Source organism: Trachurus trachurus (genome assembly GCF_905171665.1).
Source record: "Trachurus trachurus genome assembly, chromosome: 22".
Taxonomy (NCBI): Eukaryota; Metazoa; Chordata; class Actinopteri; order Carangiformes; family Carangidae; genus Trachurus; species Trachurus trachurus.
In genome coordinates this window covers 15,373,115-15,398,574 of record NC_139907.1, presented here as the reverse complement: position 1 = coordinate 15,398,574, position 25,460 = coordinate 15,373,115, and the positions used below count along the sequence as shown (strand labels likewise).

At 42.2% G+C, this 25,460-nt stretch overlaps 3 protein-coding genes across 5 annotated transcripts in view; 1 reads left to right on the top strand and 2 right to left on the bottom strand.

The window, feature by feature from the left end:
• The window catches only part of rnf144aa (ring finger protein 144aa), a 32,217-nt gene extending 17,212 nt beyond the window's left edge, over window positions 1–15,005 (bottom strand). Inside the window, exons 1-4 of one of the 2 annotated variants that reach the window (XM_083998414.1) lie at window positions 14,649–15,005; window positions 14,108–14,390; window positions 2,453–2,500; window positions 2,197–2,355 (exon numbers count right to left, since the gene is read on the bottom strand). In XM_083998414.1, coding sequence (XP_083854540.1) covers window positions 2,197–2,297 — 101 coding nt within the window. In that variant the 5' untranslated portion in view covers window positions 2,298–2,355; window positions 2,453–2,500; window positions 14,108–14,390; window positions 14,649–15,005. Of the gene's footprint in view, window positions 1–2,196; window positions 2,356–2,452; window positions 2,501–14,107 lie in introns of both variants that reach the window. The other variant, XM_083998415.1, reaches the window with a different exon arrangement.
• A 2,704-nt stretch (window positions 15,006–17,709) lies between these two features.
• On the bottom strand, window positions 17,710–20,272 carry rsad2 (radical S-adenosyl methionine domain containing 2). Of its 2 annotated transcripts, none has more exons than XM_083997569.1 (6): window positions 19,940–20,272; window positions 19,691–19,852; window positions 19,366–19,595; window positions 19,130–19,279; window positions 18,346–18,378; window positions 17,710–18,114 (listed from the first exon to the last, which is right to left on the bottom strand). In XM_083997569.1, exons 1-6 carry the CDS (start codon window positions 20,247–20,249, stop codon window positions 17,950–17,952), a joined length of 1,050 nt encoding a protein of 349 aa, XP_083853695.1. In that variant the 5' UTR covers window positions 20,250–20,272; the 3' UTR covers window positions 17,710–17,949. The 2 variants fall into 2 exon arrangements, with proteins under 2 accessions (XP_083853695.1, XP_083853696.1); XM_083997570.1 differs by having other exon boundaries at window positions 18,092–18,114; window positions 19,117–19,279.
• A 925-nt stretch (window positions 20,273–21,197) lies between these two features.
• cmpk2 (cytidine monophosphate (UMP-CMP) kinase 2, mitochondrial) lies at window positions 21,198–25,236 on the top strand. Its single transcript, XM_083997764.1, has 5 exons — window positions 21,198–21,820; window positions 22,107–22,221; window positions 22,617–22,818; window positions 23,044–23,277; window positions 24,546–25,236. The coding sequence occupies exons 1-5, from the start codon at window positions 21,215–21,217 to the stop codon at window positions 24,664–24,666; spliced, it is 1,278 nt and encodes a 425-aa protein (XP_083853890.1). The 5' UTR covers window positions 21,198–21,214; the 3' UTR covers window positions 24,667–25,236.
• Window positions 25,237–25,460: the final 224 nt, after the last annotated feature.

Here is a 25,460-nt window from a genome sequence, read left to right as displayed (position 1 = left end):
AAACGGTCACAGAGGAGCGGCTGAGGAGAAGTCCTTGAGGGGGAAATAAGTGAAGGCGATTTCTTCCTGCTGTATATATGATACCATCCATTACAGCTGTTTATTCAGTGAGCCAGGGTATGTAGAGCTGGCAAGAAAAGGTTAACTACAGAACACATAGTATAAGAGACTGACATTTACACCAACACAGACACACAGATATACACACACACACACACACACACACACACACACACACACACACACACACACACACACACACACACACACACACACACACACACACACACACACACACACACACACACACACACACACACACACACACACACACACACACACACACACACACACACACACACACAGTGAACCTATCTTTAGCCCTGCGCCATACGGTAATTCCTATAAAAACAAACCAGCCCCAAAATCCCATCACAAAACTGACCTCACTCCACTGATCTCAGCTGTGAACTGGAGCTCACAGTAACACAAATCCAGAGACTTACACACATACTGTATATTATATAAGCACTGCTTGTCTCATTATATACACGGAGGAATTTCTGCATGATGTGGCTTTATCAGACATCCTAATTTCCATAATAGGGCTGGGTAAATTTACGGATGTCGCGCTGTTTCCTAGAAATGTCTCAGATTGTGAGAAAGTACTTGTCAACACATGCCTTCCATGAGTTAAGTGCAGGTTGGTAATGTTTTTATAAATCAACAAAGGTCACTGGAGTTCAGCCAGACCTGAAATTTGATTTCATTATGAAATCAAATTGAATTTGTTATGGCCATTTATGAGATTTCCATTAATAGAAACTTAATGGTTACTAATATCGAATTAAATTTGAATGAGTGAGTCAAACAAACAGTGATTGGTTCTCGATCTTCTGTGAGATGTTTTTGCGGTTTCAATTATTTTTGGACTGTTGGTGGGCAAAATAAATAAAAAAAAACTCATACATTACACACATATACACATTCAGCTCTGGAAAATTGTGAAAGTCATTTTCAGCTATTTAATATGCAAAACAATTTATCAGTTATTTAAAAACTAATTGATAGATTGATGTGAACTGAAAACCGTTACCAGCTGGAGCTCTAATTTTTATTATCACACTTATTATTACGTGACTTCCGAAACAATTAAAAAGAAACTGACACTCAGCTGTTAATACAGCAGCCATAGTGTTTTTTCTGCTGCTCCCGCTGGCGTTCACACACGATCACACCCTGATCTGCATTCAAATAGACACCGCTTCCCAACATATAAAGAACAAAATAAAATGCAAATTCTGACTTGAGCAGACTCCAGCAGAGATGGCAACATGAGAGCACATTTTCATATGCTACAACATGAAGCCACACGCTGCATAGCAATGCAGGCTTTACATTCATGAGCTAAATTCAATTAACAGGACTCAATGCACCACTGTGCACAGGCTAACCGTGTCATTTACTCCTATGGAAGAGAGAGAAGATTGAAAAAATGTGAGATTTTCACCTGACTTCAGTTTTTCACTGTGTGTAATTATATAATGTCACATCTCAGCATTGCATAAGGTTCTATTTATATTCTGTACCACACCTATGGCTGATGGGAAAGAAAGCTGCTAACAACTGTTAGCTACCCTGGGACTGGGAGCAGCCCACACATTTTCCTCTCTCTCACACTCACTTACACACTCACACACTCACTCTCACACACACACACACACACACACACATCTTTGAAGACATGCACAGTGCTGTCCTTCAGCTGATTTCCATGAATCTTCTGACAGCCGGTTTGGCAAGTTGGAGAAAGAGCAATGGCGGACGAAAACTGAAGGGTTCAGCTCAATATGGACGGAGGACAGGAAAGAGGGTTGGAACCATGTCAGGGGGACAAGCCAAAAGATGTGTCATTATTTTCTACAGCAGAATTAATGCAGTGAGAATCCTAAAATATCACTAGCTGACGCGAACAAACTTTGTTCTTACTGGCCTTATCAGCGAAAACTAATCTCGTCTCAAGTTTACTCTTGTCAACATTTCTGTCTTGTACACTGCTGCAGTAATTTTCTCATTGTCTCTCTGGAGTTGCTGCTGTAATTGCAACACACTGACAAATGTACTGTATGTTCATCTTAAATCATGTCACAATCAACAGCAGACGTCATTTGTGGTTAAGAATAGGGAAGAAGAAACCTAGATTGGCACTCAGGGTCTGTAATGATCCTGCCGTCTGCTCCTCCCTCCCCTGTTCCATCCTGTCTTTCCTCCCTCCAGAGCCCAGCCCTGCTCTTCATGGCCAATTAGAGGGACCTTTTAAGTCTCATCCATGCCGTATCCTCTCTGTGCCCACCGCTGCAGAGAAAAAAGGGGAGAGACAGTAGAACTGAGTAGAGACGGGGAGAGTGGCAATGTGCTAATTGCCTCCGTTTTCCAGGCTCCCTTGGCTCACCTTCACTGCCTGCGATAGCTTCTCGTCACCTTGTTGTGGAAGCTCCCGCTGGGCAACGGAACAAACAGACAGAGCACATCACTGAGGGAACACACACAAACACACTGGAGCACACAGACATGCATGCGGACAACTGGAAAACGTGCTGCAGATGTACGGGAATTATGGTGTTGCATGGAGGTCAATATCAGAGTAAGAGCTTTTGGACCAGGGATTGTGCTAAATGTCACCAGTTCTCAGCAGCTTATTAACCATCACACACTGACAACAGACAAGGCCACAGACTGTTAACCCTCTGACATAAGGGACACAACAACAAGTAAGTTTTACTGATAATGTAGTCACCACAACTGAGACTCGTGTGTTCGATGACATCTGGCTACTGTTCATGATCTTCATGTAAGTGCACCATATGTTGGTGTGCATAATTTGTGGTGCAACGGTCGTTAATAATTAAAAAGTTGATTTTAGTGCGAGTGGTCTGGACGTGTAGCACATGAGCATCTAAATCCTGGTTTGACTCCTGGTCAGTCAAACAGTTTACAGAATGCAGTTCTTCTGCCTCTACTGTGTCTTTTCACTCTCCTATCAAAAAGACCCAGGAGACAATTCTTCCGTGTGAGCTTGCTGCAATGCTACTGAAATAGTTGGCCCTGTTAGTTTGGGGGTATTTTAGAAGAAGAATTGTAATGGTTAAGTGGTCTGAAAATGAGAAACACTGTTGATGTTTAATGACTGTCGGGCATGTGATCGACAATCAACTGATTATAATAACATAAAATACTAAAATCTAAAAAAAAATTATATTAGCTATTTGGACTATTGTTGTAGCACAGCCCAATTAAAAATGTATTATCATTATAAAAAATATAGTATAAACAATGATAATACATATTTTAATGTCTCTGCTGTGTTAAGCCTATTGTGTCCACTCCTTGCGACAGTATTAAAGAACACTACAAGAGCATGGTTGGTGATATTACTACTGAAGGGACCAAATTACAACCAACACTTGACACCAACATCTGCTCAAATCTGGGATTATTAAATCCTGCACGTCTCACAGTGAGCACTGCAGTGAACATAGAATGAACCCTGCTAATGCTCGGCCTCGCACGCAGACAAATGAAACACAGCAGTTTCCTTTTTTCACATATACCAACACAGGGTATGACATTTACTACCTTCACATTTCTAACCATGATTCTAGGCAACAACAAAAGTCAAGTCAATAACGAAATTATATACTGTATATCTATCTATACTGTATCTATCTGTATAAATAACAATGACAATTGACATCGACACCAGTGTCTATTTTGAGCATATCCAAGCAGAATGTAGGTCAGTGGTCTGTATAGTGGGGCCATAGGTTAATGCAGACTATATGATACTGAAACCACGCTCAGGTCGTACTGTGCACAGGCGTTGTCAGGGTGCTTGGCTGTGTTATTCTGTTGATTGACAATCAACTAACCCACATTCTTAACCCACTCTGCACACAGAGGGACTTTCAGCTCGGTGGCTGAATGTGAAAAGTGATGTGCCGTAGTGGAGGGACAGCGGTTGGGGACAGTCACCGTCTGTCCTTGACATGAAGGGGGGTGGTGGTGGGGGGGATCTAAGAGGGTAGCCAAGAGTGGTGATAGGCCTAGTTTTTCCATGCCCTGAGGAGTTACACAATCACCCAGATGTATTTTGGCATTGTGGAGAAGCTGTGTGTGTGTGTGTGTTATGGTGCCTAGCAAGTCAAAGTCCATTTTGCAGTTTTGGCCAGACAGACAGTGACAGTGGTCATGCTCGGGTATATAGGGCAAAAAACCCATAGCCTCATTTCTACTTGGTGTCTTGCCATCTTTCTGCAGCGATGCAGCTAAATATTGTTAGAGTACACAGTCGGTGCAAGGGCTGTGATTAGCCTGTCCAGGCTGGTTTGTATTTACTTCGTCACGCGTGTTTGTTGATGGTGACAACAATAGGGCACGGCATTACTACTACTGTATTAAAAAAGTGAATGAGAGGAATGTAAACACAATAAATCAACACTGCTTTTTAGTGCAACAGAGCCACAGACCTGAAATAAATAGCATGTTCAATAATACATCAGTCCATATACCTCAGAAATGTATAGCATAACCACTGAAGCCCAAGGACAGAGCAGTGTGCTGTGACCTTCGCATGGAGGGTCTGTATGACGGGTGCTTCACCCCACTACAGAGGGAATGAAATGATTATAAGTGATGAAACTGACTAAAAAGGGCAAATGTGAAGTCAATCCAGTGGTTGCAGTGTTCATTTTGTTTGTCTTCTGCTGCCATTTGCAACAGCATCAACAGCGAGAGGAAACTCGTGAGCTCTGTGCACCCAGCAGCAGCTCTGTCCACATTTACCACAAACACTGTCTGTCATCAGAAATAACAGTCTCACAGCTTCACTTTTGCCCAGTGATAGAAACCATACACTTGCACTGACAGGCAAGAGAGAGACAAAGCAGAACTAAAAAGATGAGTGAGAAGATGGGACAAAAAAAAAGACAGAAAGAGGAAGGAAGACAGGGAAGCAAACATAAGTGACAGTGCAAAAAAAGAAAAGAAAAGTGAAATGTGTACGAAATGAGGATGGAAAACCAGACAGGGGTTAATGTAAGAAGTGATGTGTAATCGTAATTAAAAACCACAAAAACTCCTGAATTTCACCAGAGCTGATGGCAGCCACTCCAGACAATGCTTGTGAACCAGACAATTTTTGCAATGTGTTTCAGAAGCAGCTCTCCACTGTGCACTCTGCTAAAAATATGCACCCAGTCTATTTGTTTTATTTATTTATTTATTTTCACGGAAGCCACATCAAGCTGTGCAGAGCATATCGAGCCAGGCAGGAAGTCGGACAAAGAAACCGCATGGAGCATCTGGTCAATTTTCAAAATAAAACACCCTTAGCCGAAGCTTGATTGAATAGACCATCATTACATTGGTGTCATAAGTGATGGCCTCAGGCCAGAAGTCATGGGTAGTCTACATATCCATGCTGGAAAGCTGTATGTTATAACTCTGCCCCTTCAGTGGACTATTAGGATGGAAAAACAGGATGGAAAACAAGAAGATGTCTAAATATTCATGAGATAGGCATCATTCTATATTTTCTATGTTTGTCCTTTTAAGTCGAGACTGATTCAATCTCCAGTGTTTGCCTGATGGGATGCCAAGCTGGGCGGCATTCATTGGCTTTTAAGTTCACAGAGCTCTACTTCCACTTGGTAGGAAGCCATTTCTGTGTTTTTTTTAATATCAAGATGAGTTAATTTCCACACCCGGAATGACTTATCAGCACCTGGAGGAGAGGAGATAGAGACTAACACACCACACTCTTCTGATTTCACAAGAAAGAATTCAGACCCACACACACCTCAGTCATTACACACTGGTGAACAACGTGGACAGAGCTTCAAACTAGAGGCTGAAGCAAGAGGCAGCTCTTTGCCCACAGAGTCTTATTGTTCAAGGCAACGACAGGACAAGACTGTACTGAACAAGTGACAACATACAGTTCTACAACAGAGAAAACAAAGAACATGAAAACTAGATCAGACATCTAGAAGAATGTCCTTATTTGAGACAGCGGCAAAAGACTTTGCATCTTAGCCAATTCCACAAGTGCTTAAAACAAGGCTGTGAGCCGCGACAACAGGCTCACTCTCCCACATTAGTGTCTCAGAGGCTAAGTGAAGGCGACAGCCATGCCACACTGAGCCTATTTCTATTGACAGATGCAGAGAGCCTGAGCAAAAGGTCGACTTTGCTGGCAATCTGTTGTCTCTCTCTGCTGTACACCTTCATTTTTATACACCTTCATCTTTACATGCATGTAACCTATTTAAAGTGAGTCACATTATCATCTCGACTGTGGAGCCTGAATCCTACCTGTATTTTTGCAGTAGGCGCAAATTCTTCTGAATGCACTTGACATTGACTAAGACTGAGTAATGTGCCAGCGCCTCCTCGACACAGCTTGTCTGGCCATGACTATGTCCCCACTCAACTACTCTCTCATTTGTGTCATTATGGGAAGTTACTTTTTCACTTGTGTTTGTCCATCCAAACTTCTCTTTGTACAGAATCCAACAAAAAATAAATTGGCATAACCAAGTGCTTCAAACTCACTCAGTTTTGTTGCTTAATGTGGCTGGCTTCATTTTAATTTTATTTATGATTTTGTTGCCAGGTTGGTGTTGTTGTTTTTTTTTTTACCTTTCAATTTATCTTTGAAGTGAGCCTCATTAGAATTCCTTGTGATTTTCCATCCAAAACAAAATGCTAGAAAAATGCTGCAGTGGTACTTGGATTTGATTAATGGCAGCCGAGTAGATTTAGCAAATGTACAGTATTATTCTCCTACAAGAAAAAAAAATCTCCATGTGCAAGGTCACACCCACTGAGGCCACTAACAAATAAGAGCTGCATTCACAAGCAGTCGAAGAGTGACGTAACTGGTAAACACACTTCTTCATTCAGTCCATTTCACCAGTTTTTAAGACAACTGAGTTCTGTCATGGAGAGAAAAGCTGCACAGACAGCAGCTGTTAAATGGATTCATTCTTTTGATTAATGCAACTGTCCATGATATAAAGTGGAGACATTATTATTTAAACATCAAAAAGTTGGTGACTTTTAGCACACATACACAGGCTTTCATGCCATAGATGCTGGGAGTGGAACATAGATAACTACTTTTCGTTTATATCCCACGAGGAGGTTTAACAGGCAGTGTGTGACTGGCATATATTTGCATATCTGTTATTTTAATCTGCCAGACACTGTCAGATCCCTTCAGACGACACAAGCAGGCACGCGTACACATTTATAGCCCAGGGGACAAAACTGTTGTAATGCACGTTGAGACGAAAGGAACTGTGCAAGTCACAGCAAGGCAGTCTGCTTACACATAACAAAATAGTTTGTGTCATTCCACGTGACTAAAAAGGTGACTGCACAGTACAACAACCGAGACATTTAACTGGTGTCACGTTTTACCCTCTGATTGCAATTAGTTTTCGTGAGAACACTACAGAGCTGGTACTAAACTAACAAGTGTGACTGCTGCACACTGAGGACTGCTGTCACCCATCTGGACAATAGAGTTTTCATGGTCACAGAAGGAGAGAGCCACTACAACAGAGAGGCACTCAGAGCCTAATCTGTGGGTTACGGTGGCACTCTCACCAGCAGTGGGCCGAAACAATCCACAAGCAATTTCAGTAATCACTGACTTAGGGCGATGCAGACCAAAACAAAAAGGGTACACACTCGAGTATTTTGTGTGTCATCCTCGTATCTCGTGCACCCACTTCTGCCTCCGTGCTTCTTGCAGTTTCTTCATTGCAAAGATACTTCAATATATCATCCCATTCCTCACAATCCACACAAGGGTTGCTTCACTACACAACACCACACCACTCCAGCACATTCTATCTCTCTCTCTCTGTTCTGCCCTCCAGCCTTTACCTTCCTTGCTGTTGATGAGCTGCCGCCGTCGTACTGTAAAGAAAACACAGTCGAGTCCCTTAGCAGGGGAATGGGAAGGAAGAAGCCAGAAAACGACCTCAGGAAATGCGCTGACGTCCTGTTGTTGGGTTTGTTCCAGATACACAAAGGATATAAAACCAACTTAAAATGATGAGGAGAGGAAACACTCCAAAGGCATTTGTCTCCACGTTACTTTACATATCAAAAGAGTGATAAAAAAGACATTACAACACTCTAGTGACAGGTTTAAAGAGAGTGCTACAAGCTGCAGCTGCATTTACTTTTTATCTTTTTCACTCATGACATTATGGTGCAAAAGTGTTGTAAGTTCAAACAATTTACAGCCCATGTTTAGACATGCTTAAATACACGTCAATACATTCATTTTAATGTGAACAAATGCAAATCCTCCCTTGGGTTTAAGTTTTACGAGTCAAATCTAGAGTGAAGATAGAGCTGCCAAAAGTGAGCCATTCACCGACAGGGTTGGAACATAATGAATTATCTTCATGGGAAATCGCACAGTAATAGATAAGGGAGGAAATCAGAATTACTGACAAAACTATTATCTTCAGATAACCTAATAGCTGGACACTCATTATCCTTCCTGCTGCTCTGACATTGCAGGCAATGATAATGTTTTCTGTTAAAGTTGTGCTCAAAACCACCTGTGGCTATTACTACATTATAATGTATGCATGCATGTACCATCACAGGAAAACAAACAGATAACCAGCCTATAATCTTAAACTACATTTTGGATAACAATTCTACTCTGCATTTCCTTCTGTCAAAGCTTCTCAGGGTAGGCTACTTACTAGTGACCGTAACAGCCATTTTGGCACCGGATTTAGCCACAGGAACACAGTTGCTAACTGCCACATTGTTTATTGTTTGGTCTCTTGACACCTTAATAGAGCTGCATGAAGTTACAACTTGTACAAACAGAACATTCAAGAACAAGAACAGCAGTCATTTTTGGCATTTTCTAGTTAGGAGAGATGAAGATCATTACCTCTTCTATTGCGCACTACAATGTGTCTCCAAATTAACCATGATTGAAAGAGAGAGCCTATTTGAAATGTCCACTATTGCTTCATGGCCACTGTTAGCATGTTGTAACAAGAGGTTATAATACGCCCTCTGAGCTGCTCTACTTTTTCAGGGCAACCTGTACTCCACAGTAACTAGGGCCAGAGTTAGCGGGTTAGCATGCTAAGTTAAGTAGAAGAAAAGAAGTGACAGGAATAGAATCAAACAAGAGGGTTGTTTTCCACCACTGGAGACAGCTCTTGGCTAACAAATGTGCATTTAGATAACAGAAAACCACTGGAAAATAAAAGAAATAAGCCAGCTTTTAGCTTAGCTTTAAAATTTTAACATTATGAAACTATATTTTTGATTCTATTGTTGGCAGCCTGATGGTGAACTTGCATCATTTGTTGAAGACTGTTTAGTTACAGCTACAAATGTTAAAGGGATAGTTCAACATTTTGGCAAATTGGCCCATTGCCATAATCGCTATAGTCATAGCAGTAGGTTCGTTATGATTAATTGTCGGTGTAAGCTATTTTTAGAACGGAGGAGCGGAGCGGCAGGCTGCTCAGGGCTATGCTATGGAGGCTAAAGGAATTTCTTGGTTTCCCTCATCAAACTCATCAAATACAAAATCCCAAAACTCCAAAACGCTTTCGTGGACAAGTTGTGACCTGCACAATCACCACGCTATGAGATAATAATGGAACATTACGAAACTGAGCCATTTTCGAGGTAAATACAGGGTAAATACAGAGTCTGCTTGCTGAAAAACTGTCCCTGAACGCAACGCGCATCAGCGGTTTTGCATGAATTTACCTCTAAAACAGCTCTGTCTCGTAACGTTCCGTTATTATCTCATAGCGTGGTGATTGTGCAGCTCACAACTTGTCCACGACAGCCTTTTGGAGTTGTTGGGTTGTGTATTTGATGAGTTTGATGAGGAAAACCAAGAAATTCCCTTAGCCTCCATAGCATAGCCCTGAGCAGCCTGCTGCTCAGGGCTCCACCGTTCTAGAAATAGCTTACACCGACAATTAATGGTAACGAACCTACTGCTATGACAATAGCGATTATGGCAATGGGCCAATTTGCCAAAATGTTGAACTATACCTTTAACTGTTGATGATGCTAACGTTGGCTAAGTAGCATTAGCAAAACTCACAAATAGCTCCTTCAAGGATTATGATGACATCTTTTCTGTGTTTGAATGTATTTTTGATAGAACTATGCAGCTCCAGGTTCACGGAGCAAGAAAAAAAAAGTTTTCAATGTTTAGATGGAAATTGTGAAAGTAGTAGTCAAGACACGAATGCTAACAAGAAGTTTAGCTGAGCAAAGTCCAAAGAGTGTCAGCATGCTAAAATGTCACACAACCAAATCTCTCTTGACCACAGATACTTTACACTTCACTGTGCTGTTCATCTGTGCCTTCCCCCATGACATTAGCTCATGCTTTATGCCACGCCAGGTTGCACCAGCTTCTGGCTCACCACTGGCAGCCTCAGTTCCCGGCCTACCTCCTGACTCATCTGCTTCAACTTCAGTTAGTGATTTGCAACATTTCCGAGGAAGACTCCCTGCAGAGCACAGGCCTGAACATGTTATATTCTCCTGTTTTTTCTGTGTAGGTGGGGAGCATCCGTGATAGAGACAGGCATAGTAAGAGCAAAGGGTTGGCTTATTCCCAGTGGAGCTGAAGTGTGAGTTGTACCCCTTTAATGAACATGAAACGTGATTTCTTGCTGGACTACAGTCTACTGAGGCTAACGTGGGTGGAAGAACTAATGTCTCCTCCTACAAAATATTTCTCCAAATTTGTAACTTCAGAAGGAAGCCCATGCAGCGTGAATACGTGGGACGGATACCAGAACCTGAACTTTACAAGTGTTTCAGTAGGCTGAACTTTCTTGGTCCTGTAAAACTCAATTACACAGCTATTGCGTTGGAAATATCTCCACATACTGATGTTACGTCATCTAAATTTAGGCCATTTTCTACAGGAGGCAGTAAAATCTACCACCTAACAAAAAAAATGGATCTAGAATTGCAGTGAAAGCTTTTCTTGGACACATCTTGGCTGTGTCTCTCATTAGGCAGTCAGTATATACTATGTATGGATGGTGCTGAAGAAATCACTGCTGAAAGCAGCTCAACAGTCAGTCAGACACATACAGGCTCTTTGTTTGAAAGTCTGAGGAAGATGAGCAACTCTGCCACTTCATTATTGCCTAAAATGATCTGTGCTTATTGCTTGTTTGTCTGGGGTTCACTCAACCCCAATGGATGGCATGCTGCAATGAAACGCTAAATCTTGGAAGGTGTCAGCCGGTCAGCAGAATCTTTTGTGCCTTTATTACATAACAGTGTCTCCCTTTACGAGCCCTACCTGTCTGAGAGAATAGAGCCTGAGAGACCAGTTCAAAATACCAAGCTGCCGTCGGGAAGAGGCACGGCACACAGGAGCATCGCATTATGCTCTCATAACAATCCCTATCTCAACCTAACGCAGCTCTAACTGGCTGGATACAAGCCATAACACAAAGAGCTAAAGCGCTCCCTGAGCAATGAACATCATTTTCAGGAGCTATTTAGAACTCAAGTGATTGCGTTGTTGACTATCTAGTGTGTACACTGCCCTCCCTCCAACCCCCACACTCAAACAAACACAGACACACACATAGACACACTGTAGACCTGGAAACCTGGAAACCAGCACCACCCTGAACACACACTCACAACACCCTGCTGAAATGGCATTTAAGCTGTTGCATAATCCTTGGCAACCTGACTGCAGACATGCAGACTACAACCCCCTGAAATCAGATTACACTAAAATGACTTCTTCTCCGAATATGCAAATGTTACACAAATAAAGGAGCGACTCAAAAGAAAAGCACACTGTGGTAATTTACAGTATGCCTGAGACAGTGTCTTTCGAAGTCCCTGTTACCTAACTATGGCACTTTAATATTCTGTGTCGCCTGGCCCTCACAGACCCTCCTCAGCTTAGTGAAACCGCTCAAACAAGACTTCACAGGTAATGAGGAACTGACAGTAATTGAGGTTTAATTACTGGTTAAGTGTACTTAAACTGAATGAGTGTCGCATTTCGAGCTCATCTCTGTCTCAGGCTGACTAATCTCCTTAACATTAGGTGCCGATTTGTGATGTAGGCCTGACCAGACTTCTACCTGTTGCACAGACAGATGCTGCCTTCAGGATCTGGACATTTGCCTCAGACTTATTCAGGTCTGACTGGAAACTAAGCGACTTCTCCCAGACACACTTTTTCGGATTACAGCATAAAGTATTAAGAGTACATACAGCAGGGAAGTCAGCAATATTGTTGTTAGTGACCTCACTATATTATTTTTGTCCATATAGGGCGCTTAATCCATCATCAAGCCATTCAACTACAACTCTGTCAGGTGCTTTGTTTTTGCAGAACACCGTTTTAAAAAGCCACCTGAAAAACCAACCTCAACCTGTATCTGTCAACACCGTCACAATAACACATTTGTCTTTTTCAAAATGGAGCAGTAAATACTTCTCATTTGTTCACATCCTTACTGTGAGAGGTGACGAGGATGACATCAAGAATCACAACTCCCCCCTTGACTATATTAAACGCCATTCACAAGAACACGCCTTTGTATGTATTGTACGTTTCCATGTACGTTCACGTGTATGTATTTTTGACCATGTGTGTAGCCTACTCCCTCCGGACTGGAATGGCACGCCGAGTTCTGGGCATTATAACCTCATTCCTTCTCACCCTTAAGTAAACACATCTCCACTTTCCTCTGGGAACGGGCTCGACTTGCCGCCGGTCACTCTTTGGAATGTGTTGCTGTTTTGTACGGAACATCTTTCTCTTGTTTCCAGCATTTCTGTGACAGAGGGTAGGGGCTTGATGCATTTATTCCCCAATGGGAACAAGTCTCTCTCTGAGTAGAATGGAAAAAGTGCATCACTACAGCATGTGTAATACACAACCGATGTTTCCTACACGTGTGTTCATGTGTGTGTGTACGAGACAGAGAGTAAATGGGTTTCAATGTGTGGCTCCTGTATGATGAGTAGAGGCATGAAATCTGAGAGAGAATCAATACCACACTATGGGCAGGATCTTGAAAGCCATGGTTTGTAACACGGTCGACCATATGTATCCTTGCATCCCCCATATGTTGAATGCATTTCATAAATCTGGCACAGGGACAAACCCAGACCCTTAAACACATCGCGAGGAGGTGAACCAGCTTTCTCCCACATATTGACACTTGACATAGTGTGTTAACAGGATGCTGACAATACCTTGGCCTCATTAGCTGAAAAGGACGGAGAAAAACACACAGCCAGGTACAAACATTTCAGCCTACCTGAGTGTGAGCGATGGGAACATGGTGTACAGGTGGGCTACAGATAGTCAAAAGGAAATTTCATGCACCACACATACATAGACACACACACACACATACCTCAAAGACCTGGCCAGACCAGCGCAGACTGCGGGAATACTCTGTTTTTTTTCCTACTAGCCTGGTTTCATGGTTACATCTATAATCTGACTGTACCCTGAGGGGGACCTGCTGCTTAAAATGGAAATAGCAGGGGCACACAGAGTGACCTTTCAGGGCTCAGTGGAGCCATCCACTCTGAGCGTGTTATCCTTGGAGTTCAGATGCAACACTCTGCAGCTGCTGCTGTACGGGAAATAAATACGATCCGAGGCTGTAGGGAACAATTACATCAACTATGATCAAGTATCAGCAGCACCAAGACCACACACACATACACACACACCTTCCTGATAAGCTACATTGCTGAAAGCAGTGCATTGTCATAAAGTCACTACATGTAATGACTCCAAAATAAGACAGGGAGTTAGAGAGTTTGGTAATAAGACTACAGGATGTCAGAGTTGTCAGCTGGCTGTGTCTCGGGTGCAAGATATCTTGCTGTTGAAGCGAGGGAAATGGCGAAAAATAATGCGACAGCAGTTTCTAATTGACACTGGCAGCTCATGAGCTCCACCAGCCTCCATCCAATGTGCTAGGTAGAATTAAAAAAAAAACCTTTTAAAAAAGACCCTTACCTGGCTTTCTGAGATAACGCCGTCTTGATGGTGTAACCTCAGGAAGGGCTGGAAAAGATGATCTCCTGAATTGGATTAACGAAGAAGGCGGCCAACCAGTCAGGCGGAGGAGGAGGAGGAGGTGGAGGAGGAGGAAAAGGAGGATATCTCTGAAGGGGTGATGCCCATGTTCATTATGTGTCCCTCCGACGTCGGGGTGGAAACATTTGACCTGCTACTGTCGCCCGCAGCGCCTGAGATCAGGCCCTGGTGAAACACCAACACCGGCAACCATCAGCGAAGACTAAATAAAACACACACACCGCAGGGAAAAAAAATAAGCAGAGCAAGAGGGGAAGCCGAAGCTGCAGCTGACACGCTCCTCTCTGTTTGGCTTGTCAGTAGGATTGTTTGTACGCCGGGGCAGCGGCTCTGCTCTCGGTTACTGAGGAGTAGTAGTAGCTACGCAACGTCTCGACAAGCCGTCAGCCTGCTACACAAAAACCCTGCGTGAAGAAGTGGGCTTCCTTGTTTTAAAGGCATCCGGGGGCGGTGTGTTTACCTCTCTGCTGTTCCTGCTGCCGTCGCTCGGGAGGAAATCAGCTGCTTCTCTACTGGAGAGACGCCATTAGTCCGCGCAAGCTCTTCCCGTCTGCTGTCCTGCGCTGCCGCTTAGAGGCGAGATCAGCACCCGGCAGCCTCTCACCGACCACAGCGCCCCCTGCTGGACAGAGGCTGGAACTGCACCCCGTGAGAGGTTGACTCAAACACAATTACGGTATGGGTATATACCGTATAATCTCATCTCCCTCTAGTGGTATTAACCAGGTGTTTAAATAATCATGCACAAGTAGTAGGTGAATGAATTCATAATCATTGGGTATTCATCCCACAAAAACATTTAGCATAATGTAGGCTAATTAAAGATTTAAAGTCTAGCCGAATACATAAGGATAAAAATAAAGAACGTTTTAGAATATTCTGCAAGTTGTTCTATGTTATTTATCTAAACCACGTTCCACTGAGTGAGTGCTGCCGTTATGTAAATATACATACAACAGTAGTAACAAATAGAGACATGTCCTCAACAAGATAGATGCCAGCAGAGGCCAGTCTGCTCAGTTTAGCAAGGATTAAAATCCACATGATAGCATATAGCACCTGTTGTGGTGAGTGACTGCATGATGCAAAGGTCATGTACTGCACCAGCTCTCATTCAAGGCAAAAAATTCATCTAATTTATCTTTCATGATGACCTCTGCTCGTCCTACTTAATAGAGTTTGTGTCACTTCAGCAGCTGGTGTGACCAGTGTTTGTTTTTCTATAATAGTGGAATGATGTCGGGAAACAAATGAGTCATTTGAATATAGTTAAATCCTGTAAAATGCCATGATGGAAGAGCTGCAGCAGCAGTTAAGGATGCAGCCACAGAGGAGAGGACCTTCTTCAAACTGACCATATCACACCTGCTCTGTTCAAACTGTTGGCACTGATGCACCTCAAACCTTTTTCAATATCGCTACAAGCAATTTGAGGCTAACTTGCATTTCCCCCGTGTGACACTGTTACTTTCGTTTTCCCTTCTGCCTATGAATTGCCGTAAGCACTTACTATCAGTAGCACTTACTATCAACACCTGTCTAACCAGACGGGTGTTGAGAATGACACACAGCACACAATGAACAATAAGTGGCAATTCAGTGGACTCAACCCAAGACAGTAACAATGATTCTCACATAGATATATCCCTATAAATGTTATCTTTAACAAATGATGCCTTAAGTTGTACACCACAGAATATGTTTAAGAAAATAAAAAGTAGACAAAATCTTTGCTGTGTTCAACCCCTTTTATCTTTTCCAAATTTCTATTTGGTTAGTTACACACTATCAGCTAATACACCACTTAGTTAGGCCTATATGAAATCATTTGTAGTCCACTACAATGAGTGTGGCCACAACAATAGATGCAAGGCATTTCATCATTATTATTTTTATTGTTATCATTACATAAGACCATACAGTGTATGGACTTCACTTTTTTACCTGGTTCCTCCTGTTCACTCTCTTTCTGCCACCGTTCTGTGTCTCCCTCCCTCTCTTTGTGTTATAAACCAAAAGGCAAAACATAATAAGCAGATAATTTATGAGTGTCATAAATTGAGCCATAATTCAAACTCTTTATTGAACAACAGAAACTTATTAGGTTTCGGATGGCTAATATCAGGCACGTGCACACATAGGGCCCAAAGGGTGCTTGAGCCCCTGCCCTTTTTGCCTCGTATTAAAAAGTGCCCTTTTTAAAAAAAAAAAATTTTTTCAATAAATGCATTCCTGTTGTGCATGAGGATGTAAACAACCGCGCTGTAAAAATGCCACGGTTATCTACCGTACGCATTTCCTTGTAATATACACGGTATTGTGTATGTCTACGTTAGTGTGTGTGTGTTGTCCGCTGCTGCTCCGCTCTGTCCCTCACTGAGGGGCGGGGTGGGGGGGGGGGGCTGCCCCGCGGTGCGCGCTCCCTCACATGCACGTCCAGAGAGAGAGAGAGAGAGAGAAGTAGAAGCTGCTGCCTCATCGATAACTCTGTGTTATCCAGATGAGACGTGACAGTGGAGCGACTTGTGTCGAATCTCGTGAGTTATAAATCCACCAACATAACTTCCTTGTCGGTTCTGACAAGTCGCCGTCCACTTATTCAACGAGCTTAATATGAGTCATATTTCAGAAAAGCGCCATTTGTGTTTGTTTAGCTCACTGCTTGTTAAGAGTTAAGCCCCGCCCCCTCCTCTGTCTAACATCACCTGAATGTAGTGAACAACAACAGCAACAGGAGGAATCACTCACTCAGCTTGATTTCACTGACTATTTGAATTTGTTTCCAGATATTGAGTTACTGGTAATTGTGACTTTGCTGTTGTAAATATTGCTGCTGTTCTGAAATATGCACAGTAGCAGTCACAGTAGTCATTTCTTGGTTTTGTGTGTGTAGCCTGTAGGCTTAGCCTACTTCTATTTTGCATTTTTTTTTTCCTGCAATGTTAATGTGCACCCAATACAATATTAGCCTTAGCCTACCAGTTCAGAAGTCATGACTCTGTTTCTGGAAGTTGGGAAATTGGTCCAGCGTGTTGACTGCAGTCCTGAAGGCGTGCAGGCTTTCTCTACCGACTAAATAGTGACTGTAATTTATTTTAATTAATTTATTTTGATATTAAGGCCTGAAAAAATTGTAGGCTACATACTGCCCTTTTCTGATGTTGAGCCCCTGCCCCTCTATAGTCATGTGCACGTCCCTGGCTAATATAATCACCTGAGCCTGGCTTCTTTTTTGAAGGTTTAGTCTTTGAATGAATAACAGACATTTTCATTGTTTCAATTCTTCCTTTCACTGTTTAGAAAACATACTTTAAATTATGTAAAGCTAAATTCTACCAGGACAAAAGTAAAGTGCATCAGTTTAGTTAGCTTGTGGCTGGCAGATGCAGCAAACAGACTATCCGAGAGCTAACATTAGCTAATAATCCTTGTGATAGCTAATTTTATATCTGTGGTGGCCCTCAGCATCACAACACAGCAATGTGTAAAATGCAAAGAACAGGATGAAACAACTTTTTAAATCTAAAATATCTTTATTACATTTAATTTGGTTGCAAGCCTGCATATTTACAGTGTGGTAATACTATGCTTACCTTCAATGAAAAAAGAAGGTGCAAAAAATACTTTGAATTTTTTTCTAAAAATCCGTAGAATGTAGAATGGCGAGTTATAAAAGTAACAGACATAAATAAAAATAAACATTCACACTTAACAAATTATCAGTGCAATTATTCAGTTAAAAATATTTGGGTGAAAGGATTTCACCATTCAAGCTTCATGTCTGCTTTGCTCCACATATATTTCCCTCCTCTCTTCAGAAACATCTTTTCATCAAAGCCACTAAAGCAAATGGCATCTTTCACTCCAACATCAAGGATGGACTTGGATGGGTCCTTCCTTCCCTCTCGACAGTCCAGGAAACGCATCTGAAGATGGAGAAAAGAGTAAATCAATTTGGGAGTCAAACATTTAAATGCACATCAGATGAGGTACATTACAGTACCTGTGTACTTTATTCAATCCAAATTAATGACTTCTAACTGCCTCAAACTTGAAGGGAAGTGATAAAGCTAACTTTTGGCATACATCGTACCACAGTCACACTAGTAGATGTCTCTAGGGAAATTAAAAAACCATAAACAGTATAAATAACTTACATATTCATCCAGGATTAGGTAGGAGTTTCTCATCTGTGAAGACAAACAAAAACGACAAATTAAAATGTTGCTTTTCTAGGGCTTGTTTTTTTTTTTTTTCAAACAGTGTTGTGCCACTCCTATCAAAAAAATGTCCATGCAAATATTTTAAAGTTGCATTACTGATGCTGATCTTGGCAGGAAGCCTAGATCAGACTCTGCATTCTCTTTCACTTCCTCAAGAGCTTGGTCTTTTATCAGTCTTCTCCCCAAGCTGAATAACAATAACCTGTCTAGTTTGTGTTCAAAATATAAGGTTTGATGGCTTTCTTATTTTAAAATTAAACCTTTAACTGTGGCAGAAAATTATACTTTCTCATCTACAGGAACTTTTTACAGCCTTTGCAAATTGATGAGCACACTGTGGGGTGCGTATTCATTATGTAACCTGAGCCAGAAGTAAATTTGTGACCATTTTTTCAATGCATATTTATATCCTGTTGAATTAGAAAGATGGGTGGTAGAGTGCAGGACTCCTCAGGTTAGCGGTTTTACTTGCTATCATTCTTTCATAGGTGAGAATGGCCAGTCATAGTATCTCAGCATGAGAATATTATTAGTGTAAGATTATAAAAGAAATATAAGATTACTGATAGAAGTGCACTTTGCGCTATGTCCAATAATTTATATCAAAGGGTGTCGTTTAAAAACGTTCAATAAAAAAAAAGATTAGGCTACTTCAAATGAGAGCAGGTATAAGTTTAACATATCTACAGTCATACTTGTTGACACCTGATTCTCACACCTTCTCATTGGACTCTGGGACAAGGCAGGAGACGCTGCTGTGTCTGTCCAGAAATTCCTGAAACTGCTCGTCACTGATGACGAACCTCTCTGCCTCCCTCAGGGCTTCCTCCCCAGCGTTCTCTCCATCAATCAACAGACATTGGAATACCTGCACACACAGTGTATGAGTATGAGTATATGCGTAATGATAATGATGATGCACAAAAATGGCATGCACTCTTTTTCTGTCATTACCTTCCAGCGGACTGGGTTGAGTTGGTCGATTTGCTCCGCCATGTCTTCATCAATGTTGAAGGTGTTGATGACCGAGTTGATTTTGAACGCCACTTTATACTGCTGGCACCAGTTGCATATCTTGTAGAGGTTATCCAGGTGGCTCTTTCTGCCCTGGGTTCTGCCAATCAGCTGGTTGGTACCTTCGTCGAAACTGTCACATGAGATGGCCAAGATGTCCAGATAGTCACCTGAGAGAGAGGGATGGTACAAAGAGATTATCTTACAAACAATGTGGTTAATAATTAATTTGTCTGAAAACACTGATATGCATTTGGGAGCTTACCATATTTCTGGAACCACTTTTCTTTGATCATGCTTCCATTGCTGACTATGCTGACACTGGGGAGCTGCAGGTCGAGTTTACAGTACTGAACTAACTTCCCCAGGAACTCCCCCTTGTCATGCAAGAAAGGCTCACCTCCTGAGAAGTTGATCTTCTCCATACCTGATAAGCAAACAGATCAATAATCAACAGTGTGCCAGAAGTTTGCCAGAGTATAAAAGAACAGAATATCTAATCTGATAGACCTACCTGCTTCCTTCAGAAGTGTGAGCCCCCTCTTGGCTTCCTCCAGAGGCAGTACGAATGATGTCTTAGCAGTGTGGAAACAAAATCCACATTTATAGTTACACTTGCGTGTAAAATGATAGTTGACACTTGTTGGAGTCGTTGAATTATTTTCGTCCGCGGGTCTTTCAGGTTTGTTTGCTGCTTTGCAGTCTCCTGCTGTCCATCGATGAACTGTTGAAAAGACGTGCTCAAAGATGAGGTGCAGGGTGCTGATGCAGAGCTGCAGCAGCAGCTTGGGAGAGGCGACCACAGCAGACAGGACCACGTTCATGCTGACCGGTTCAATGCTTGCTCTGGTTTGCACCGTGGAAGTTGGTGTGGCTTAAATACAGTAGAGAGCTGCAGGGCGCGCCTGCAGTGGCGAAGAGGGGAAGGTGAATCAGCTGAGCGTCTCAGCTGTTTCTGTTTACAAACGTCGGAAACGAAACTATAAGCGTTTGGTGCTGGACTTGCAGAGCACTGGCAGCAGTAAATGAATAAAATGTGGCAGGGCCACTATTGGAGGAAGATTGTAATCACAAAACTTAAAAGTACACCTTTAGTTATGTAACTGCAATAACAATCTGGCATGTCAGGGGAAGTGTGAGGGTAAAGGGATATTAATTACTTTCAGCAGTTTTCAGATCCCTGCAAACGAATTTTGATTTTCATTTGATTACATTATTTATATAATGTTTATGTATCATTATTAGGCTACTATTATTATTCTAATTTAATTGAATAATTTTCACTTTTTTTGGCAGGGCATCTTCAGTTCATCTGTTTCCTTATTATACATTTTACATCACATCTTCCTACTCGTTTTTCGAACTTGTGCATAATTTGATGATATAGGCTATAGTAGCCTATAAATTGTATTATTATTTTTGATTTTAGACATCGTGTTCGAGATAAAATTCATTCATTCACTCATTGTAATCTTAGTCTATTTCATTTTGTGTCTTTTGTGTAGGCTATTTTTGTTTTATCTCACACAGTTTATGTTTCGTGGCTCCTGACAGCTACTGTATGACACAGCCAAAAATAACTATCTACCTCTCAGTGTCTTTTAAGTTCATCTTTCTGTAAACATGACTTAAGGGAAAACGTTTCTCAGTAAAAGTTTCCAGGGTAAGTTTCGTTTCTCTTGTTTGGCCCCGGTTACTTTCGTTTTCCCCGCAGCTTCGTCACGCTATTACGTAACGCCGCCAACAAGCAGCACTGGAGAGTGACCAGTAAGTGCAGCTGGTTGTTTACATGGTGTCCAGGATGGCGCGGCGCACGGCGGCTCTTCTTCCGCACTGGTCCTCTCGTGTCTTCTCAGTGGAGCTGGACGGATCCGCTCACTACTTTGAAATACAGGAGAAGCACCGAGGAGAAGAGGTACCGCGGCTTTTCAAATTAAAAGCACAGCAGTATGACCGGTGCTACTCTCTGCTGGTCTGCAGCAGCGACAGAATCAGAAGGGCCAAATTCTACGGGGAGCTGAAGGACAAGTTGCTGAGACACTTGTCCCCAGAGTGTGATTTGTCCCCCATGTCCTCCTTCCTGCCAGACGTCAAGGGTTCTCTGATCAGGGGATATTTCCTCCAAGATCGCTCTCGCAGTTCTACCCCGATTGAGTTACTTCTACAAGATTTAATACAGCGTGACCCGGTGCTTGTGTGCTCATACTTGAAAGGTGAAGATGGTCAACTGTGGACTCAGCGTCTGTGGACACCTGCAGAGAGCCAGGTGATGGAAATGTCAAAGGATTACTATGTGATTCCCTCAGAGGCGCCGGAATACCACCCATCTGTTCTCAACATCATCAACTCCGATGTCTTCTACAGTCTTGAAGAAGCCTCTGAGGTCCTCAAAAAGGTTGTCACACTCATACTTAGTCCACTGAGCTGTTATAGTAACATGATGAACAAGCAAGTGTATATGAGTGGAGCTGCATTTACTAAACGTGTCAACTGGCGCCATCATGTGGCAGAGGCAAGTGTAACACCAAAGAGGCCCCCAAGGCCCTATATTCTGCCATTAATCTATTCGTGCCAGGTGGCCCACAGAAGTGTATGTGTCGTGTGTGTTCATGTGCATCACAGTCTTTGACTCCCTACTGCCTCCTCTCACTGCAGCAAACTGATTTTTATCTGTTCTGCAGTGTGGTGACATCATCCCAGAGGCCAAGTCTGTACTGGAGCTGCTGCCCAGCGGAGCGGAGGCCAGAAGTAAACCAGACTTCCCTGTAATTGTCATAGAAGGCCTGGATGCCACAGGTTAATGTCATTACCTCATAAATAAATATGTGATCAGTTTTGATGTATAGACGTCTCGCTAAAGTGATTGCAGGTTGTTGTCTGCTAAAGCCATTATCTGCCAGAGAGCTCTCGCATAATGGAATATCATGTATCCTGACCTCAGAAAAGTTACATCACTGTGAGGATGGTTTATTTAATAGCTTGCTCATGTAATATGCTTTACCAACCTTGTGGAAACCATATTGGTAGGGTAGGGGTTTCAGGTCAACATTTCAAGACTCACATCAGTCCCATAAAACATTAATAATAGATTTGTTTTGTTCCATATTCAATGCTTTGAAACTATACCCTGTCTTTGTGTTTCTTTTTGTTTGTGAGGTGACTCTTTCTCCCACGTCTTCTTCACACCACAGGTAAGACCACTTTGACGGAGTCTCTGAGGGATGCTCTAGGGGCCGCTCTACTGCGGTCCCCTCCCCAGTGCCTGTCCCCCTGGAGGGCCCGCTTTGATAAGGAGCCACCCCTCATCCGTAGGGCTTTCTACGCTCTGGGGAACTACATCACAGCAGAACAAATAGGCCAGCAGGGCATGAAGACACCTGTCATCGTTGACAGGTAAAGGCAGCTAAGATGTCGCCGGTAGAGGGAAGTTTTGTGACCTTTTTTTCTTCTCCTGAAAGAAGTTGAGGAGGATAGAGGGGACAACAGAAGAACCTCCACGGGGATCTACACCTACAACTCAGTATTTAACATTTCCTAGTCCACCAATGAGGCTAGTCACCTGAATAAAGATCCATCCATCATTCCGCCTTCAATCCACCATCCATTATCTGTCCCCAGATTCTGGCACAGCACAGCAGCCTATGCCATCGCCACAGCAGTGAGCGGCCCATTGTCCAACCTCCCAGCTGAAGGTTCGGAGGTGTACCAATGGCCCAGTGACCTGTTCCAGCCAAGCCTGGTGGTCCTACTCACCCTTGACCCTGAGGAGAGAAAAAGGAGGCTGAGGGACAGAGGTCAAGGAAAGACAGAGGAGGAACAAGAGTTGGACCACAACCGGCTTTTCAGACTCAGGTAAGATAGTTGGACTGTATGTATGTAGGATTGTATGTATGGCAGCCAACCAACAAGTTAACAATCTTTCACATGTGGTTCTAACTGTCTAAAACACAATATAACATGTACACACAAACATCAAAACAAAGTGTAGCAACACATACTGAGGTTAAAAATTAAGAAGACATTTTTCTTTTCCTCTTGAACAATTTATTGCTTCAAATGAAAATCATATTCTGGCCTTTGACTAATCCATTAATAGTCTCATTCCATTTGTACTAATACTGTCATTAGTTTTCCTAATGCAAGAGAAAAAAATCTGTCAGTTCAGTTTGAATTGTATTCAATGCAAATATTTGAGTTATCCGTTGTGTTTCACTAGTAGCAAGTAAAACTTTTCCACCTGTTTTAGGAAAAAGCTTGACTGGAAATGATTAAAAAAAAAAAAAAAATCAAAAACAAACTAAAAGCCAAAATTACTGTAATTAATGTACCATAGTTTTGTTAATGTAGTTTCAGTAATGGCAACACTACTGTACCCACCGTGCTACAGTACATAAAAACACTGCAGACATGCATATCTGTGTGACTTGTGTGAACAAGTGTTTCACAGTCTGTGATGAAAAAAAAAGTTTTCTCTGTGTGAAAACATGAAACCACAGATGGGGTACAGACTGTACTGCACATTTCACTGAGTCAGGTCAGCTCAGTCTTAGTCTGATCCATCAAACACTTAACAATCAATTACTGTCTCATGGGGGAAGCAGCTGATGAGAAAGAACAGGTGATTAGTTGCTGAGCTGTTGTGCTCCATTAAGCTGGCCAAAACTCGAAGGCACTGCCGGCCCAGTTAGTCACTACACAGACAGGTCGATGGCTACTTTCATTCATCCTCTATCCCGATATAATGGCCTTTCCACATGGGACAACCAGATGTTGGGCCAGCAGAAATTAGAAAAAGGAGGGAGTTGACTGTCTGCGGCTGAGACAGTGAGAGATTCCACAGACTTGGTCAATCACTATCACACAGAGTATTGTTCATTTGTCTTAGATAATAGCTGCACTCGGAGCCATCTGTGTTGTTTCTCATACTATATTTCTCAGTTGTGGTGCTTTTTCATCACTGTTCCCACTTTTCACCAAGACTGTGATCTGGCATAAATACTCTAACCTATCCTAAAAACTGATTATACAGTGTAGTGTAAAGTGCCATTCATTCTGATTATATGTTTTTGTGTATTCCCATTTGTTGACCAGTGTGTTTGTGTGTGTATGTGTGTCTGCAGAGTGGAGGAGGCTTACAGGAGGATCAGTGGGCCAGCTTGCGTCACTGTGGATGCTAGTCCTTCTGCAGACCAAGTGCTTCAACAAGTGCTGCTTTTAATTAGGGGCAAATGCCACTTGTAAACAGTTCTCCATCTCCCCTGCTGTCGGCCAGAGCATCAAGTGGATGCAGTACCGCCTTCCACCACTGGGTGCCAGTAAGGTGTTGTGAATGTAGAAGTGGGAGCAATGGTTGCCAGATTGGAGTGTGGAGAGGAGATGCTATTCAGAATAAGTAAAGGTTGAATGGCCAGGGGCCAGAACTCCATGCTACAATCAGAAATACATATTCATGGAGAAACACACACACACACATGGATGCACACACAAATATACACAAACTCACACTCAAACAAAAGTATTGTGAAGAAGAAGTGTGCATTTTAACTGCCGTTGTGACCTCTCAGAAATCACACAGAGTAGCCGCACTTATTAACAGCCACTTGTACTTGGACTGACACTGAGGAAATATTAATACGAGCATCCACTCACACTGTTTTCATTTTGTTAGTTCGCAGACAGGAAAAAATATAAAGTAACAGTAAATCCACAAAATAAAAACATTAAAAGAAACTATATATTTATAGGGTTTGTGTTCAGATGTAACATTTTAATTTAATTTTTTAAAAATCTGTTCAGGATTAAAGGAAATAAATAACACTAAACAGGTGAATGTGGTCTTTCTTACTCAAGTTCTTTCCAACATAAGTTGGTTATTTACACTTTATGAACCAGAATGTCTGTGCTTTACCTTTCATATGTAAGTGGCTGTAAACTTTCTTTTTTCCATGATAACCAATAACCATAACCACTGTAGTCTGTGTGACTCACAGTGGAGTTGTGTGGAGTACATGAGCACATAATGGTGTTTATACTTG